Here is a 21,242-nt window from a genome sequence, read left to right as displayed (position 1 = left end):
ATTATTACCAATATTTTAAACCATGGACCAGAAATCCAAATCCCATTCTCAGACACCATTTTCTCATCTAGCCACTGATTCATATCCAATACGAAATTCTCTTCTGAAGTGCGTACCTTTGATTAGTAACAATAATGAAAAGCCACTTGTGTGTGTTTGTTTTAGGAAAGGGCAGGTTCAGAGACATTGTTGAAAATGCTGGAGAGTTAGGGGAGGAATATGGGAATAACGCCCCTAGAGAGTAAGGAACAGATAGGATGAGTGGCACAGGGGGAAAGATGAGCCTGAGAGGAGAGACGCCCTCTGACAACAGAGAGGGGGATGAGACGACAGACTCATCATCATATTGTTATATCCCATTTAATATATTACATTTAATAAAATAATCCACTGAGAGGAAGGCCAGGAGGTAAGAGAATATGGGTCTTAAGGGAATAGGGGAGAAATCTGGAATAGACCTAATGGGAATGGGCTAGAGAGTCATCACAACATTAATAAAGAGTTGCTGGGTAGTGCTAAGAACTCAGCTGAATTTTGATATCAGTTATAGGGAAAAGTCAACTGGATTTGGAGTACAGGATTTGAATTCAAATCCTGCCTTCAACTCTATGTCCTTTGAGAAGTCATTTAGCTTCTCTGAGCCTCAGGTTCCTTATCCATAAAATGAGAGGGTTAGACTTGACTTTCTCTGTTCCTTTCTAGTTCTAGATCTATGATCCTATGTCTACTTTTAATGTACACCATTACTTTAGTAGATATTTTGGCTTCACCCAACACTACTTTTCATAGTTGTGGAAAATGCAAAGTGCAACACTGGGTCCCAGTGATACAAGTTGTACTCAAAAACTAATTTGATAATGTAGGGACACCAGCAATGGAGACAGCACCCCACATAAATCCTGTTCCACTTTTTTCCATGTCCTTCCATAAACCTGCCACAGAGGTCCATACAATGTTTTAGGGGGCTTTCTCGCACTTTGATATAGCATAGGTAGCAATAGAGGCATAGACTGTCTATTGATTGCTCCTCCTATAACTTCATGACCAACCTATCCTTTTTTCTGGTAATACATTTATCTGATGACCACCTTCATACTGTTTCTCTTCTGAAATACCTTTAAACATGCTGAAGCCCATTCATGTCCACAATGAACTTCTCCATTGCCCCTAAATTCAATTACTCAAAGCCATATATCAGCATTAGCAGAATATTGATCCCTAAAAGATGGGCCTTTGCTTCAGAGAGAAGCTTGGGATGATTCAAACAACCACATGCATTCCTAGGTCAATCCATAATCCTCCTCTTGATCAATTCTTGACCCAACTCTCACTGACCTTTTCCAGAGTTTGTCAAAGAACTCAGACCAGGTCTGTGGATTGTTGTCAAACTTATTAAATCCCATCACTATAATAATTTCTAATTTATAAATTCTGGCTCAAGACTTTTAAATGAGATGATAAAATAATAATACCTTTAAGCACAAAGCAGAAACAATCAAAAGCTACCCACTGTAATATGTAATATGGAGATATTACAACATATAAATAAAAACACTTTAACATACAATTTATAGGCACATAATAATTTACCTTAACTTGTATGTCAATATCAGTAAATGTTGTAGTAATATTTAAAATTATTTCATTCGAACTAATTGGTCTCAGTTCCCATGACTCATATGGCATATGAATGTGATTATCTTGAATCAATGTGACAGGATAAACAGATTCCAAACCGAATGACACGATCCGTTCCTTCATGTTATAATTGAGACTGACAAAGCCATCAGTTCGCCAACCTTTGCCTTTATAGTGAACAGGGGAAAATTATATGAATTTTTCATATAAAATAAATTTAATAGAAATTGAGAAGCTCTGAAATGGCAGTTTTCCAGGAGAATAATCTTCTATTGAAAAAAGAGCATTTTCCTTAGGAAATGAAATAGATACAAATCCCATCACCTTCCATATTATTGTATGTATTGTCATTCATTCCACAAACTTTGAGTATTGATGATATGTAAAACACAGTGTTCGGTAACATAAAAAGAGGGATGAATCCATGACGTATCACCTCTATCACCTCCTGTGAGGCTGCTTTTTTGACACTATTTCTGAGAATACATGTAGGTAGCTCCTACCATTAGGTTACATATCAAGACAAAATAGTGAAATCAACCAATTTAATTATTTCAGGTTTTTAAAACCTTTTTATTAAGATACAATCGTACAACTCTAAATCTCATGAAAATAAATGTTGAAAACTACCCTTACATGTAACTGAAAAATAAAAATAAATGTTTGTTGCTTAAAAAAAAAAGATACAATCATACAACCAGATACTGATTGCTGCCATGTTAAATTTAATATGTATTTTTAAAAAACAAGGGAGGGAAAGAGGGAGGAGGAAGAAAATATTACCAATCTTCATTTTCCAAATAAAGAAACATAGGGAGATGAAATGACTTGCCAACAGCCACACAGCTAGGAAGTCTTAGAGATAAAACTTCAGTCCTGGTGGGAACAATGTACATTCCCTTTTCATCCCCCATCCAATTGTAATTCTAGATGTGGTTCACATATTTTGCGATCTTGGTTCTGAATGAATCACTTGCCTTTACTTACTCTATTCCTAAATGCTATTTAATGACTGTACCTTTTGAATCCCATCGGGCAACCATAGGTTTCTCGAAAAACACCACATTTTTATTCATTTCAATGATGATCTCAATTGGTGGGTAAAGGTTTTCTGTTTCAACAGAATCATCTGTGACCTCTGGAGGATACACAAAAGTCTGTAATCCTCCACTGATGAGCTTTAAAAAAAAGGCAAATATTACTAATATAGGAACTACCTCATGACATTTCTAAATATTAAAAATAGTATTAAATCTGATAGACATCAATGTTTTTAATATCTTACAGCTGAATCTCATTTTACAATGGATGGCTATAAAGTTATTATTGGGTCTACCTAAATTAATTTACTTATTCAGCACCATACCAATCAGATTACCTAAATATTATCTTATAGAGCTAGAAAAAATTAAAAAATTCATCTGTAAGAACAAAAGGTCAAGAATATCAACGGAACTAATGAAAAAATGCACAGGAAGGTGGGCTAACCATACCAAATCTAAAGCTATAATATAAAGTGGCAGTCATCAAAAATATTTGGTACTGGCTAAGAAATACAGTGGTGGATAGGTGAAATAGGTTAGGCACAGGAGACACAGTAGTAAATGGCTATATAATCTACTGTTTGATAATCACAAAGACTCCAGCTTCTGGGATAAGAACTCACTATTTAACAAGAACTGCTGGGAAAACTGGAGGCACAGACCAACATTTTACACCATATACCAAAATAAGGTCAAAATGGGTACATGATTTAGATAGAAAGGGTGATAACATAGGTAAATTAGGAGAGGAAGTAATAGTTTACCTCTCAGATCTATGGAGAGGAGAAGAATTTATGAGCAAACAAGTGATAGAGAATATTATGAAATATAAAATGGATCATTTTGATTACATTAAATTTAAAAGGTTTTGCTACAAACTGAAGCAATGCAGCCAAAATCAGAAAGAAAACAGAAAGCTGGGAAACAATTTTATAGCCACTATGTCTGATAAAGGCTTAATTTCTAAAATATATAGGGAAATAAATCAAATTTATAAGAATACAAGTCATTCCCCAATTGAGAAATGGTCTAAGGATATGAAAGACAGTTTTCAGATAAAGAAATCAAAGCTCTCTATGATAAAATGCTCTAAATCACTATTGATTCGAGAAATGCAAATTAAAATAACTCCTCAATCCTATCAGATTGGCTAATATGACAAAAAAAGGAAAGTAATAAATATCGGAGAAGCTGTGGACAAATTGGAACACTAATGCATTGCTGGTGGAGTTGTGAACTGCTCCAGCCATTCTGGAGAGCAATTTGGAACTATGTTCAAAGGGCTATGGGACTGTGCATATCCTTTGACCTAGTAATACCACAACTAGGTCTGTATTCCAAAGAGATCATAAACATGGGAAAAGGACACACATATGCAAAAATATTTATAGCAGCTCTCTTTGTGGTGGCAAAGAATTGGAAATCGAGGGGATGCCCATCAATTGGGGAATGGCTGAACAAGTTATGGTATATGAATGTAATGGAATACTATTGTGCTGTAAGAAACGATGAGCAGGCAAATTTCAGAAAAACCTGAAAAGACTTAAGTGGACTGATGCTGAGTGAAGTGAGCAGAACCAGGAGAACATTGTACACAGTAACAACAACACTATGCAATGATCAACTATGATATACTTAGCTCTTCTCAGCAATACAATGATCCAAGACAATTCTAGAGGATTCATGATGGAAAATGCTCTCCTCATCCAGAAAAAAAGAACTGTGAAGTCTGAATGCAAATTGAACCCTACTGTTTCTACTTTTTTTTTCTTTTTTGAGGTTTTTCCCTTTTGTCATGATTCTTTTTTCACAACATGACTAATACAGAAATATGTTAATGTGATTGCACATATATAACCTATATCAGATTTCTTTCTGCCTTGGAGAGGGGGAAAGGAGAAAGGGAAAAAAAAATTGGAACTCAAAATCTTATAAAATTAAACACTGAAAACCATCTCTACATGTAACTGGAAAAAAATTTAAATAAATACTATTAAGACTGAAAAAAATAAGGTTTTATTGGGGACAGTTAAAACTACAGAGAACCCAAAATTCATGTTGTTCAATCCTCACATTTTTCTCATTTATCCAGCAGTTAGGGCCAGGGAGTGTATAGAGAGCTGTCCTTGGAGCCATGATGCCTTAGGGTTCAGTTCTGCATCTGGCTGTGTGAAAATATGGTCAAGTCACTTAACCTCACAGGAGTGCCCTGAACCAGGGCTTCCTAAACTTTTTCCATTCGTGACCCCTTTTTGACAGAGAAATTTTTACATGACTCCAGGTATATAGATATATAAACTAGGTATACATAACCTTTTACTGTTGCCAAATTTTTCACGACCCCCACATTCAGTTATGCTACAGTTTAAGAAGCTAGGCCCTAAACAATTCCCCAGAACTCTATTGTTGAAGAGAAGGGGCTGAACTGCACTGCTAGAGGGATTCTTCTCATATGCAAAGTTCCCTGTATCAGTGAGATCACTGGCTCAGTACTTATCCTTATCTCTTCTTCCTCCAAATGTTTAATAACTGACTAGTATGTACAAGTCCTAGATGCTATGGACAATTCAAATAAGTAAAAGACATCACCACATAAAGGGTCAATTATCTATCTAAGGAGAAACGGGATATACCCAGTGAGGTGCTGGTTCTCCAAAAAACACATGCAGATGAACAATGATACAATTTTAAGTTTAATCTGAATTATTAACTTTCTTCCATTACTTTCTTAAGTCTAGAAAATGGAAAAAAAAAAAACCCAGTAAGTCAAGTACTGATTTGTGGCATTTGCTGATCCCATGGTATAAATTCTCACTTTGAAAATTTAATAGCTTTGAGCTGGCTCCAGAATACATACACACACACACACACACGTGTGTGTGTGTGCATAGAGAATATTTATGAAAGACAATCTCTTTACCCCACGTTCAGATCTTTCCCACAATCAGACACCAAACTACTTTCCTAACTTTACTCACATTACTTTACATATTCTGCACTAGATGGACTGTCCTATTTACAATCTTATGAGCAAACTACTTTTCCATTTCTGTGTCTTTGTCCATGAAATTTCCTATACCTGGAATATCTTTTTCTCACATCTACACTTATGGAAATCCTATCGGTCCTTCACGACTCAGCTCAAACACCACTTCCTCCCAGAAGCCTTTCCTAATCTCCCTAGCCAGAAGCAATCAATCAGCCAACAGCCACTTAGTAATAAGTACTTCCTATATACCAGGCACTTTCTAGTCACGGATTATGAGGTCACATGCCATACTTAAACATGTGTGTATATGTATACACATATAGCATAAAAATAAAGTTAATAAACACAAATATAAACAAAGCAGTTAAAGATCCGGTAGTTAAATATCCACTAGCAGTTGAGGGAATCCAGAAAGAGAGAACCTTTGCCTTCTGCTGTATGGGACCTCCCAGCAGCCTTTATAAGGAGGCTCACAGAAGGATCTTACTGCATAAAATTGAAGCTCACTACTACCCCAAAACAATTAATCAAAGAGGATTTATTAAGTACCGCTTATGTGCCAGGCCCCATTGTAAGCAGTGGGGATTGTCAACTGACAATCACAACTTCAGAAACTTATGTGAAAACTAGGTTTATTTTAGGAGAAATGAATATGTACTTTGAACCCAAAGAGTTCACAATTCATACACCAGTTTGCATATTTATGACTTCAGGACAAAGAAAGGAGATCCCAGAGTCTCCACCTAAAGGGGCGTGGCATGGGAGGGGAAAGGTACAGTGAAGGACAAAACCCTACCCAAAGGGGAGGAGTCAGGTAATGGCAAAAGCCACATTCTTTTCCCTTGGGAACTGCTAGACCATGAAGACATGATGTTCTCCTTATCTACAAAGGTTCCAGCTGAACAAGCTTAGTACGGACTGTCTGGTGCCTGTCTTAATTCCCAGGGACACATAGGGAGTCCAGTTTGGGATGCAAACAACACATTACGTCAGCTCAGGTTGGGGGAAAGGGGGATGTTGCTTCACCCTTGACACATTTAGGGCCTTCTGCATGCTCTGGGTCCAGTGTTTCTGGAAAATATGGCAACTCAAAAGACAAGTTCAGGGGACCCCTTAACAGTCCTTAATAAGATCTAAGTACAAAGAATGAAAAATCCTCTAATGTAAGCAAAGAGCTCACCTTCTAATAGTGAACTCACATGGTATTTTTTCCTTCTCTGACTCACCTACATGCTGTATTGTCCAAACGGCAAGCTTGGCTTAGCCTGGAAATATGAACTTCTAAGGGTGGGCATGCTTGGCCAGGGGAGCGGGGGGAGGAGAGAAGAAAGGGTTTGGAAGTGGGAAGAGAGGGGAACGGAGCCTCTGCAAAAGAGTCAAAAAGCAGCTGACAGAAATGACATGGATACAGCAAGAAAGGGGACAGGCACTGAAGATTTTTTAAAGACACAAGAGAAAAGAAAACAAAATGAAGATAAGGTGAGAAGTCTGCTCTGTCTATATTTCTGGTTGTGAGGCTGCAGTGTCTCTAGGTAGGAACTGGTTTGTGAGAGACCTGTAGGAAGGTAGCAGTGACAGAGAGGTAGGTAGAAGGCCTCTGAGGCAAATTGAAGAGAGAATCATCTCTGCAGAGATGTTCATGGAATCCATAGGAGTTGATGAGGTCACCAAGTGAGAGAGAGCTCAGGGACAGAGCTTGCTAGTCCACAGTTAGTAAATGATTTTAAAATAGGAGCTCCATGATGATCCATGTATAGGAGAGGTCAGATAAACAGAAAGAGAACTAAAGGAAAGCAGTAACATTAAAACCTGTAAAGTATTTTAAGTTCAATAAATAGTACTCTTCATAAGTGCCCTCTTCACTAAAATTTTATTTAGCCTCTGCTACACAGTTAACTACTTTGAGCTTTCACATGAATTAAATTTCAAATTTCAAATGAATTAAATTTCTGATAAACAAGTTGGTCAAAAAAATTTAAATCGGTAAAAACTGATTCTATTTACATATCTATCCATCTATCAACACATTCTAAGGATTAAAAATTAGGTTAAGATGTGTGTATTCAATTTTACTTTGTAATTTTCTCTTCTGACAAATTTTTCATTTAATACTTGATTTATATTTTCAGAGTCTGCAAATGTGAATACTTTTTTTCCTATATGTGCAATATGTTAGGCCCTTTAAGAAAAGATAAAAATTACCAGGACAATTTTTTTTCAAATGATTGTGTTCCAAGAATCTACCTACTTCTGGGGCAGCTAGGTGGCACAGTGGATAGAGCACTGGCCCTAGATTCAGGAGGACCTGAGTTCAAATCTGGCCTCACACACAACACTTATTAGCTATGTGACCCTGTGCAAGTCACTTAACCCCAATTGCCTCACCAAAAATAAATAAATAAATACATAAATGAAATTTTTTAAATAAATAAAAAGAATCTACCTACTTCCACAATGGTCCAGCCTTTTATTTGTTTACACTGTGGAGGAAGCTGTAGTATATTCAAATGGTATATTCCACCCAGTGGCGTGAATCCTTTTAAATCAACTATATCCTCATCAGTAACAGTTTCTGGTACTGCTTTCTCTGGTATTGTTGCCATTAGACCTAAAAGTTGATCATATTTCAAATTAATTCAGGTCTTGAATATTTAAAAATTATTCCCTTAAGAAGATTATGAAAAGATTATGAGGATACTATAAATGAAACCATTTGTGTTTAAACAGTTATTAATATTAAAGTCTTTGATGGGTTAGCTCAGGAATCACAATTGTCTGTATTTAACAGGTTTTTAAAATTTTGAACATACTGACATATCCATCTAACCCCCAAATTAGCACAATTTCAAACTGAGCAGATAAATTCATACAAATCAAATCTGTAAATCACTGAAGCTCTGTGGAGATTTAGCAATTTAAGGCATGCCTTGTGAAAAATAAATGAGAGAACAATTGGATTAGATACTTTTTTTTTTTTTTTTAGTGAGGCAATTGGGGTTAAGTGACTTGCCCAGGGTCACACAGCTAGTAAGTATTAAGTGTCTGAGGCTGGATTTGAACCCAGGTACTCCTGACTCCAGGGCCGGTGCTCTATCCACTGCGCCACCTAGCTGCCCCCGGATTAGATACTTTCTAAAGATCCTTTCAGCTTCAGCATTCTTTGCTTTTCAGCTAACAATCACAGAAAATTTGCAAGGTTCAATTTAAAACTTTCTTGTTTTCTTTTATGATAAATGAAAGATGATGGTTATAACTGGTTTTAACCAGGTACTTAATATTAATTAAAACTCCTAAGGAAGCTTTTAATTGAACCATCCACAGTATGTGACCTTCTATTCACTTTGGTCCACTCTACTCTCTCCTCTTATCCTTATTTAGTTTTGTAGTCATCATTTTTGGAAAGAAAGCAAGAAAGAATACTGTCCAAAAAATGATCCTCATGGAACAGGTGTTAATTACTTTTGGATTATGCTATAAAGATCGTGTCCCACTGAGAAACATTTCCTGTATAAATCATATGTGATCATCACTTAAAAGATGAATCATATTAGCTATAAGAAGCTCACTCTATTTTTTTTTAATTATGGAAAGGTTGTAAAGATAGCAGCATGGATAAGTAGAAGAAGCATGGCACTCAGTTAAAAGCACTGGATTTGGAGACAGAAGGCTTCTTTTCTGCCACTTACTATCTGTGTGAACTGTAGCCTATTTCCTCATCTGTAAAATGAGATGCTTGGGTAAGGTCCCTTTCAATGCTCAACCTATGAACCCATGGTTTTGTGGTCCCATGTAAACTAAAGACTCTAGTCCCTGGGGAAAATAATCCACTCATCTTTGGACCTCCTACACTAGTATTCTACCATCTTGACTGAATGAATGCAAACTTACTTAACCTTTTATCTAACTGACCAAGCTTTCATTTTACTATATTCCTGTCTCCTGTGCTTACCTTTCTACACACACACACACACACACACACACACACATACACACACACACTCATTATATATATATATATATACATATACTTTTCAATTCTTGTTCTGGGGACAGTATTCAAATCACTACAACTGTTGCTTCCTGAAACAGTATGTCAATTAACTGCCTAATGGATTATCTCATCATCCCTGTGATTCCCCAGAACAAAACTCCTTATTACTGATTACTACTCCCCAGGATGTGTTATCTTCCCTTATGAGAATGTAAGGTTCTTGAGGGCAGACTGTCACTTTTTGTACCTGAACCCTCAGTACTAAGCTCAGTGCCTGACATATACTGAGTGTTTAATGTTTTTTTTTTCATTTATTGATTAAAAATTTCCAAGTGTGGTCTGAGGAGAAGGAAATGAGGAAGTAGTGAAAGGACGTGTTATGAAAATATACCAAATTATAGAAAAATTCTCAGAGAGAGAAGCATTAGAATAAAATGTAAAGTTAATTAAGTACTCAGATTTAGGTTTTGATGGTCTTTACAATGATACAGAACATAACCCATCTGTGCCTGCTCACCCTATGTGACTTTGATTCACATCCTCCTATACATTCACCCAACATGCAAAGAACCTGTCTCACTTTCTCCTGATATCATAAAGATATTAGTGGACATCTTGGCTATTCATCTGTTGGACCCTGCTTGTGACACTTGACCAGCCATACACTAATCTATTTACCTCCTTTCACGTCTATATAAAAGGTCAACTTAATTAGAGAATATTTACATATGCATACAAATATATATGTTATATATATGTTTTTATATATGACACTGTCATTTTTCATATTTCTAAATTATAATAATAGCTATTTGGATGACTTCTAAGGTCCCTTCCAACTCTAAATCTATTAATCCTATAATCTTATTTTGCTGAGAAAAAAAAAAGATTAAACCCATAAGCTTCAATTACGCAAAAGAATGATCATTTGACAGCTTACCTCCTAAGGCTGATTCACTCTTTAATGGTTTTATTTCAGTTTCCTCTTTTTTTGCTTCAGCTTCTTCTTTGAATGAGGTAGTGCTCTAGGAAAAACACATTCACAGGTAGATTAAATTCAACTCAATAGAAATTTATTAACTAGAAGACTATTATGGGCAGGGTGCTATGTTAGAGGATAGAGGAGATATCAAAATAAGTAAAACACGATTCCTATCTTCAAGGAACTTACAAATCATATGCAAATAGTTATAACACAAAGTAGAACATGGTAAGTACATAAGAGCAGTACAAACAGCTACAAACTCATGAGATTAATGGATACTCAAGGTGAGTTCTAGATGAAGATGTAAAGAATACAAACTGGGGGTAACACCTCCAGTGCTACTTCAGTAGCTCCATTCACATTGGCAAGCCATGGCACCTGAGGGTGGTTCTTCCTCTCAAGATTCTAGGGAGAGCTGAGACATCACGGTTGTTCATGAGCCCCCACCCAATATGCTCCCTACTGATCATCAGTTGGCCAGTCGGCATTAATTAGTTTTTTTGGAAGTGACACTTACTAAGCAGATAAAGTGTCTCCCCCCCACCAAAAAAAAAAAACCAAAACCTGAAGGCACCATCTTCCCTTGCACATGCAAGGTCCCTGGGAAGAAAGAACACGAACTTATAGAGTGTATGTGACAAGGGGGTAGCTCATGGCTCCCAGCCATGGCAGCCCTCTTATCTCTTCATGGATTTTTCATGAAGTCTCTCTTAAATAGAACTTTTTGGGGCTCAAAGTGCCTATGCCCTTGTGTTCTGCTGTGACTCTAGCTATCCATGTGTGGTCTCAGCCCTGGTGCAGATACAGCAATCGGGTCTCTTTTGTTTAGGGCATACTGCTTCCAATGAGGATGGAAAGTCCAAACTGTCTTCTAACCTTTCAAGTTGGACAAGGGCCACCTTCTGGGTCAAGGGTATGTGTAATATTACTCCCTTGGGATTTCCCTTACTGCTTTCTAGATATGGGAGGAAAGATCTTCTCCCTCAAAGCATCTGCCTAAAACTTAACTGTTTTCCCTACTGGAATCAATTCCTCTAATACACATAGGTCCAGATTTAAGTCCAATTCTCTCAACCAATCCTGATATTGATACGAATCCTATGTAGTCACCATCCGATTTATCCAATGTCTCGAAAGCACTTTGGTCACTCCTAAATTGATTAAGGATACATTCACACTTAGTTTATACCTTTGGTCAATGATCTATAATTCAATCAAAGAGTGTGTTGTTGATACAGGTATAAGGGGTCATAAATCATCTTATTCATTATATTAGGCTCAGGAGTGTCTAACATCCATTTGTGTGCTAGTACTTCCCAATTCCCAATAGCATTCCTATGGCCTTCCTTCCTTGTCTCACGCCCTTTGCCTTTATTCTCTTATTTATTAGGGACTTTTCAAAATATCTGAAATCATAGCACATAAGTCATGCCTATTCTGTCTAGCAGGACTGATCTTACAAGCAATATTAAAAGGAGCAGACTTCAGAATTCTGGAGAATAATCTTCTACAACCAAAAGCAACTTTCTTAAACAGTAAGGATAAATATTATAAAGTATAGCATAAGGAACAACACTGTACTAGCAGCATTAGAAGGATTTTGTTTTTTAATTTTCTCTAAAATGGGTTTTGTCTTGGTAGAAATTGCTGGATCTGGGCATTTGGCTTTCTAGAGGAACAATTCTGAAACCCATATTTAGGTATTTGGACTCTATAAGGATGTCTCTTTTCTAGGAAGCTTCTCTTCTCCACCCCGCCCCCAAATTAATGTAGAACCACTTACCACTTCATGTTATTGTGATGTGATGAAAGAACATTGGACCAGGAGGTCAAAATACCTGGATTCTAGCCCTGATTCATAAACTATGTAACCTGAGGGAAATCATTTAATAACAGGCAACACTTACAGAGAACTTACTAAGTGGCAGGCACTGTGCTAAGCACTTATCTCATTTGATTCTCACAACCCTGGGAGGTGGGTACTATTATTATCCCTGTTTTATAGATAGGTAAACTCAGGCAAACAGAGAGTAAGTGACTTGCCCTGTAACACACAGTTAATAAATGTCCAAGGCTGAGTTTGAACTTAAGTCTTCCTGACTCCAGGCCTGGGACTATCTAGTTGTCACTCTGACTCTTTAGTTTGTCTGTTTAAAACAGGAATAATACTACCTTCCTTCTCTATCTCATAGGACTCTTGTAGATTAAAATATATAATATATAGGAAAGTACTTTATAAACCCTACATAACTGAAAATGTAAGCTATTTCTATCATTTTATAACTATGGAAGGATACATATTTATGTGTCATCTGTATCTGTATTCAATACACATTTGTTTTATCTCTATATTAAATAAACTTGAGAAGTTAGGGAACATGTCTAATCTTAATTTTGTAATTTGATGAATACTCTATGGGTACTTAACAATTTCTGGTGATAATTATGATGGTTGAGATTTAATATTATTCATATTAAGGCACTATACTTACACTGAGCTATTTTAAAAGTGTAATAGGTAATAACTAGAAAGTCAATATTATCTGTCACAGAACAAGTATTCCTCATACAACTTAATAACTGCTTCTACTTCTCAAAGGTGTAGGAGTGGAGGTAAGGGGGGTATAAATTAACTGAAACAGGTGTATCAGGCCCTCTACTGGCAAAGAAAAATATAAACAAAAAAAATCAATGCTTCATTATTTGTAGCATTTCCTAATTTGTACCATATCTAAGTTTATTTACTATGCAAGAGATAGATTCTTTTGTGTCATCAAATAAATGTACAAATGAAAAAGATAGTCTGGTCATATGGCAAGAGTGGAGGTTAATCAAGGGTGGCCCATGGGCTCCATCTGTCCCTGAAATGTCTGACAAAATCAAGGAAGGGCCTCGGGCATATTGCCCTGCAGATGGACTTATTATAAAGAGATGGTAGGAAACCCAGAAGGAAAAAAAATAATTCCACAACAAGTATAAGCAGAGCCTCAAAGAAAGAATGTCCTGGGGCACAAAAGACTATAAAAGTGCCTAGAAGAAATGAAGTGAGATATAAAATACCATGTCAAATGAAATTATATCTAGGGGGAAAAAGAATGGGAAAGGGAAATGAGAGCTTAGAACAAAATTGTGGACATGCAACTTGCCCAAGAGATCTGGACGTCCCTGAAAACTAGCATAGGCCAAAGAAAATCAATGGCAATAAGACAACCAAAAATTTTAAAGAAAAATCAAGACAGGGAAAAAATGTTAAGGTATATGCTATCCAAAACAACTGACCCTTGAAGCAGTGAAGAAGAATCATTTTTTAAATCATCAGTTAGCCTGAAAACCAATGATTCCAAGAATAAATAAATACATAAAGCCCATTTACCTTATCAGTGCATTATAAAGAGAAACTGCCCTGAACTATTAGAACCAGAGAACAAAGTAAAAGATAAAAAAATCAGCCAGTCACCTCCCCATACCTTTTTTTTTTTTTTGGTGGGGCAATGAGGATTAAATGACTTACCCAAGGTCACACAGCTAGTAAGTGTCAAGTGTCTGAGGCTGGATCTGAACTTAGGTCCTCCTGAATCCAGGACCAGTGCTTTATCCACTGTGCCACCTACGCACCCCTTCCCATATCTTATTTTTTTTTTGTTTTTGGTTTTCTTTAGTGAGGCAATTGGGGTTAAGTGGACTTGCCCCAGGGGTCACACAGCTAGTAAGTGTGTAAGTGTTTAAGTGTCCTGCGGCCGGGATTGATAGCTTCAGGGTACTCCTGACTCCAGGGCCGGTGCTTCTATCTACGGCCGCCCATCTAGCTGCCCCCCCAATATCTTTTTAAAAATCATTTAAATCATGTTCCTTTATATTATAGACCAACATCCAGTAGGAAAAAAACAGAGAAGAGACATTCCATTCAAAAATACAAAATTGTGTAAAGTATTTGGGAGTCCTACCTATCCAAACACACAGGAACTATATGAATACAACTACAAAACATTCTTTCAAGAAATCACGGACAATATAAATAATTGTCGAATTATTAGCATGGGTTGGCCATGACAATAAAATTAATATGACAATATTACCTCAGATAACTTACTTATTTGGGTTCCTAGTGGCAATCAAATTACCAATAGGAATGATACCTTATGGAAACTAGGACAATACAAAAACAAAACTCATCTGGAGGAAGAAAAGGTCAAAAATCTCAAAGGAAATAATTTATTTTAAAAGTAGGAAGGGGGGCAGCTAGATGGCGCAGTGGATAGAGCACCGGCCCTGGGGTCAGGAGTACCTGAGTTCAGATCCGGCCTCAGATACTTAACACTTACTAGCTGTGTGACCCTGGGCAAGTCACTTAACCCCAATTGACTCACTAAAAAAAAAAAAAAAAAAAAAGTAGGAAGGAAGGGGGTGGCTAGATGGCGCAGTGGATAAAGCACCGGCCCTGGATTCAGGAGTACCTGAGTTCAAATCCAGCCTCGGACACTTGACACTTACTAGCTGACACTGAGCAAGTCACTTAACCCCCACTGCCCTGCAAAAACAAACAAACAAACAAAAAACAAAACAAAACAAACAAACAAAAGTAGGAAGGAAAAAATAGTAGGAAGAAAGGGGGTCTAACATTTCCAAATTTCAAACTATGCTATAAACCCAAAATCATCAAAACTATTTGGTATTGATTAAACCACAGAGAGATCAATCAGTGGAACAGAGTAGGTATAGAACAAGTAGAAGCATATAAACATAGTAATTTAGTATTCAAATGAACTCAAAGACCCCAACTATTAAGGTAAGGACTCACTACTTGATAAAACTGCTTAAAAATATGGAAATTAATTTGGCAGAAATTGGGTATAGATAAATATCTCACACCATATATACCAAGATGTGCTCCAAGTAGATATACAGCTTACATATAAAAGGTCATATCACCAACAAATTAGTGGAATAAAGAAGGAAATACCTTTCCCAACTGTAATTATGGAAGTGTTCATAACCAAACACAGAAGATAAAACAATCAATTTTTATTATATTTAGCAAGACTCTTGACCTACTCTAACAACCAACATGAGCCCAGAACACAGATGGCTACGTACTCCAGTGTTTTGGGGAAGTCCTTAGGGACAGAGGGGCTCATCTAATGATACTATGTTGAGCCTTCATTCCAGTATGTATCCCTAAATATCAATCACCCAGAATAAGTTAATATCACCCTAATAGCATCCATGTAAGTGATTTTTTGTGGTTGTTCAGTCATTTCAATAGTGTCTGACTTTTTATGAGCCTATTTGGGATTTTCTTGGCAAAGATCCTGGAGTGATTTCCCATTTCTTTCTCTGGCTCATTTTACAGATGAGGAAACTGAGGCAAACAGGGTAAGTGCCTGAGGTCAAATTTGAACTCAAGTCTTCCTGACTATAAGCCTGGAACTTTCTCTACTGCACCACCTAACTGCCCAGTTTTAAATTAACTAGTGAGTTGACTTCTCTTCGATCTTAATTATGTAAGTCATTTCAACTAGCTTTTTTAAAAGCATATTTCCTAAGAAGATGTAGCAAAAACGGAAGTGTAAACATTTTCCCCCAATATCTGGCAGCACACTCTCCCTCCATCTCCAACACTACGAGCAGGAAAAATGAACCACCACACAGATAAAAAAGGTACACTGTGTCTGACTGTGGATAATCAGATCAATATGAGCTCAGAAGGCTGTACCACAGGTCACAAATAGTCAATACAAACACTGGAGTGGAAATCTCTCTAACTCTGCATATCTCCCATTTCTTTTGGGCTACTGTGACTCTGCTTTGCTCAAAGGGCACAGCACCTTCCCTGATGCAGGCACACTGTACTGGATAGTCCAGTGCCGGTATCTCCCATGTCTCACAATCTATCCCAAAGTTCTTCAACAAGCCCTTGAGAGTATCCTTTTATCACTTCTTCTGACCTCAGTGTCAGCACTTGCCTTGTGTGGGTTCTCTGCAAAATAGTGTTTTAGGCAAACATATGTCTGGCATTTGAATAATGTGGCCAGCCCATGGACTTGTGCTCTCTGCCATACAATCTGAATGCTTGGCAGTTCAGAATCTTCCTAAGACAATTCAAATGGAAGAGGTTCAGTTTCCTGGCATGGCGCCAGAAGACCGTCCAGGTTTCACAAGCATACAGTGAGGTCAGCACAATGTCTCTGTAGACCTTCAGTTTGGTAGACAGCCTAATACCTTTTCTCTTCCACACTTTTCTGGAGAGCCTCCCAAACACTGAACTAGCTCTGGCAATGTGTGTGTCAACCTCATCATCTATGTGTACATCCCTGAAAAATATACTGCCGAGGTAACTGAACTTATCCACAGCATTCAAAATTTCTCCATTTGCTATAACTGACAGTTCCATATATGGATGGTGCAGTGCTGGCTGGTGGAGAACCTCTCTTTTCTTGGTATTGTTAGGCCAAAATTAGCACAAGAGGCAAAGAATCTGGCAATACTCTTGCCAACAATGATGAAGAAAGGGACCCTCCAATACCCTGCCACCCCCATCATTGGTGCAGGACAATCTATTGCCTTTTCCTTGACAATGGAAACATCTTGGACTCCTTGGGGATAACCTCACTCCCTTCATTGTAGAGGTAGATGACCATGGGTATGAAATATTACATACTGTGAAAAATAGTCATTAATAATCAATATCCTGGGGGACCCAGTGATCTCCCCTTCTTTCTTAGTCCTTATCCCCACCCATTTTCCTTGACAATGGAAACATCTTGGAACTCCTTGGGGATCACCCACATAACCCAGAAGATTTCAACCAGCTATTGTATGAGCAGTGAACCTTGTAAATCCCAGGAGGAGTAGAATCAGCATCAGGAGCTTTGCCACATGAGCGGAGCCTAATATCATTAAAAACCTTCCTCCTTAATGCATTTAAAACTACAATATGACATACAAAAATCAGCTTATACACAGCTTCAAGAGGAAACTCATTGTATAAAACAGTCCATATGGATCATGAACATTAATCTGATTCTGTGATTAATTGCAAGGTGAAGAAGAGCAAAATGAGACAAAGGAAAGGAGGTTTAAGTTGGCAGAAAAGACATTTCATTCAGACTGCTTTAAGATACTGTAGGAGGAATCATGAGAATTTTATAAGACATCAATGACACCAGTGATCTGAAAAGGTGTTCCCCTTTTTTTGAGACCTTCCTACCTTTTTTAAATTAATAGTGGATTCCTCAGCTTTTATTTCCATTTCAGGGACCGAAGAAGTTGCTATTTCTTGATTTTCAGTTGCCTCCTCTGGGCCTGCCTGAGGAACTTCATCCTTAGGAGTTTCTTTTTCTGCAGAATCTTCAGTAATTGCTTCAACAATTTCTGGTTTTTCTGGTCTTGGAATCACAGGTAGTGGAGAAATGTGATCATAATTAGTATGAAAGATACGGATAGCAATATCACTTGTTGCTAGTGACTTTGGAATTGTAAATCCAACTTCTGTGTCACCAAATTTGATCTTTTTATACCTGTTAATGATAAATTTTAATTAATATGGGAATATAGGTATTATGAAACTAATAATTAATGATGATAATAACAATACTTTAAGGTTTACAAAGCACTTTACATATATTATCTCATTTTATCTTCATAGGTGCTAATATTATCCCCATTTTATAGATGTGGAAATTGAGGAAAACAGAGGTTAAATGACTTGCTTAGGGTCACTCATCTAGTTAAGAGTGTGAGGCCAGATTTGAACTTAGGTGTTCCTGACTACAGGCTGAGCACTCTATCCACTGCACCAACTAACTGCCTCTTAAACACCCAGCTGATGCCGAGGGTCACACAGATAAATATCTAGAATTGGATTTGATTCCAGGTCTTGAATCCACTGACTCCAGGTGCAATGCTTTCAACTTCATGCCACCTTCTTGCTCCTCTCCCTCTCTCTTAATAAAGTCATAAAATCTTGCAGTTGGAAGGTACCTGATGACAAACTAGAAGATCATCTAGTGTAACATGTGCCCACCTGAAATATGAATCTCCCTAAAAGCAGTCCATGCCAAGTAGTCACTTGCTTAAAATGTAAGAGTTCCACTGACAGTGAAAAGCTGCCTACCCAGCCCACTCCACTTTGAGACAACTCTAATTGTTAGGAAGTTTTCCACTGCAGTAAGGGGAAGTCGACTTTCTGTAACTAAGTCCTAGTCCTACCCTATTTCTAAGTCATTAACATTTCTCACCTAGACTACTGCAATGGGCTTCTAATTGGTATCCCTGCTCCTGGTCTCACCAGATAGGTGTTGCAGTATATAGATCTCTGGGCCTGAATTCAAATCCAGAATGTGACATTTGCTAGCCATGTGATCCCGTGCAAGTCATTTAATCTCCATCAGCCTTAGTCTCCTCAGTTGTAAAAGGGGGACCCCAAAGGCTTGTGGCAAAAATTAAATGAGATAATATTTGGGGAAAGCTTAGCACAGTTCCTGGCACATAGTAGGCACCCTAAATAAATGCTTGTTGAATTGAGGAGGAAAAAAATCTTGTTACCTTCTGAATCTAAGCAAAATAAGCCTGATTTCTTTTCTAGGTGATAATCATTCAGACATTTAGAACCTAATCATATCCCTTAATCTCCTTAATGTGACCCTTATCCCCCCTATCATTTTTTTCCCAAGCTAAAAATTCCTAGACTTGCATCTAGTCAATCAGTCAGTCAATAAACAGTTGATGTGCTAGGCACAATGGTAGGTACTAGGGATACAAAGGCATAGTACAATCCCTGCCTTCGAGGAGCTCACACAGCTAATAGAAGAAGACTTCCTATGAAAGGAAGCTGAAAAGGTACTGCAGGAACATGATGGAGGCCAGGGGAGAATGACCTTCTGGGAAATAAAGAGATGGCTGGCCTGGGCACCAACCTTGAATGGAGAGTCTGGGAAGAGCTCTTCACTCTCCACCCTCTCCAATCAGAGCAAGGGAGAAGCCCCATGGGCAGGGGCTGCTGAGGAGGGCTGAATTCTAGGGATGATGTGATTTTACAGGATGACAAGGTTCCTAGGGCATGATGAAGTCCAGAGGAATCTTCACATGGAATGGTTTCCAGTTCTCTCAAGCTTGTGGTCACTCTCCTCTAGACCTGCCCTAGCTTGTGAATGTCCTTCCAAAAACTTAGCACCTCCCAAATAAACATAGCACACTTAGGATATGATGTGACCGAGGCAGAAGATAACAAAACTATCGATATCATTCACTGTTTGGGACATTTTATTCCTATCAGTGAACCCAAGATGGCATTAATGGAGGCAACAGGGCAGAGAGCCAGCCTTGAAGCCAGGAAGACCTCGGTTTAACCTTCCTCCCACATAACACCTATCAGCCTGTTGCTCATATTGAGCTGGCTATATACTGAAATGCTCAAGGTTTTGTTTTCTGCTCGCGGGTAGGGGAGGGGGGTTCCCATGTGAGCTCCTCTTTAGTCATGTCCTCCTTGTGTTCTTTTGCAGTTCCTTTTTGCAACCCAAGAAAAAGATTTTACATTGATCCCTTTCAAATTTCATCTTCTTAGCTATGGGTCCTCATTTTAGTCTGCCAATATCTTTTCTGACCCCAATTTTATCATCTAATATGCTACTTATCCACCTCGGCAGATGAGATTTGATAAACAGATCACCTATGTATTCTTCCAAGTCATTGATAAAAATTTTAGAAAAGAATAGATCCACATGCACCATGATTACAATAATGCAAACGAAAAGGAAAAGAAACAAAATAAAGCTGAGTTCTCTGTAATTATAATAACCAAGTTTGATCCCTGAGCAGACTTGAGAAAAATGCACCTCACTCCCTTCATTGTAGAGGTAGATGACAATGGGTATGAAATTTTACATATTGTAAAGAAATAGTTATTAATAATCAATATCCTGGGGGACCCACTGATCTCCCCTTCTTTCTTAGTCCTTATTCCCAGCCCCACCCCACTCCAAAGGCCAGTTCTCCTGGAAAGATTCATCTGAGTCAAAGGAGTCTTGGGTGGAGACAAATAGTTTTGTCTAGATAGCTGAAAGACTTTACTAATGAGATTTGACCTGCATGAACTACTGTGCTCTGATCAGCTTGAGCGGGGCGTTCTTAATCCTGCCCTGCCTATTCTGCCACAGGTATCAGACTGGGCTGGAGGCTAGAAGTGAAATTCTATTCCCCTCTTGGAGTCAGAGCCACACAGCTACTATTTGCCTCTGATTTTTTTTCCTTGTTCAGTATACATAGCCTAACCCATAGACATAAACCCAGATTCTTCCTCTGATCTCATTCTTGCTAAGATTTGAGTAACTTAAGTCACAAATCCCCAGACTTCATTTTTTTTGTTGGCAAGGCAATTGGGGTTAAGTGACTTGCCCAGGGTCATACAGCTAGTAAGTGTCAAGTGTCTGAGGCTAGATTTGAACTCAGGTCCTCCTGAATCTAGGGCTGGTGCTTTATCTACTGTGCCACCTAGCTGCCCCCCAGACTTCATTTTAACATAACACGACTCCAATCTTGTCAACCAATTAGATGTGATTGCTATGTGATGGACCGCCTACAATTAGAAGGGTATATAAA

The 21,242-nt window shown here is 37.9% G+C and overlaps 1 protein-coding gene across 1 annotated transcript in view; it reads right to left on the bottom strand.

Moving 5' to 3' along the window:
* The window catches only part of DNAI7 (dynein axonemal intermediate chain 7), a 69,049-nt gene that overhangs the window by 9,695 nt on the left and 38,112 nt on the right, over window positions 1-21,242 (bottom strand). Inside the window, exons 7-11 of the mRNA XM_043967598.1 lie at window positions 17,854-18,163; window positions 10,602-10,686; window positions 8,118-8,278; window positions 2,657-2,816; window positions 1,591-1,805 (exon numbers count right to left, since the gene is read on the bottom strand). Coding sequence (XP_043823533.1) covers window positions 1,591-1,805; window positions 2,657-2,816; window positions 8,118-8,278; window positions 10,602-10,686; window positions 17,854-18,163 — 931 coding nt within the window. The remainder of the gene's footprint in view (window positions 1-1,590; window positions 1,806-2,656; window positions 2,817-8,117; window positions 8,279-10,601; window positions 10,687-17,853; window positions 18,164-21,242) is intronic.

This window comes from Dromiciops gliroides, chromosome 5 (assembly GCF_019393635.1).
Source record: "Dromiciops gliroides isolate mDroGli1 chromosome 5, mDroGli1.pri, whole genome shotgun sequence".
NCBI lineage: Eukaryota > Metazoa > Chordata > Mammalia > Microbiotheria > Microbiotheriidae > Dromiciops > Dromiciops gliroides.
The sequence above is the reverse complement of the archived record's forward strand: the minus strand, read 5'-3'. Positions and strand labels throughout refer to the sequence as shown.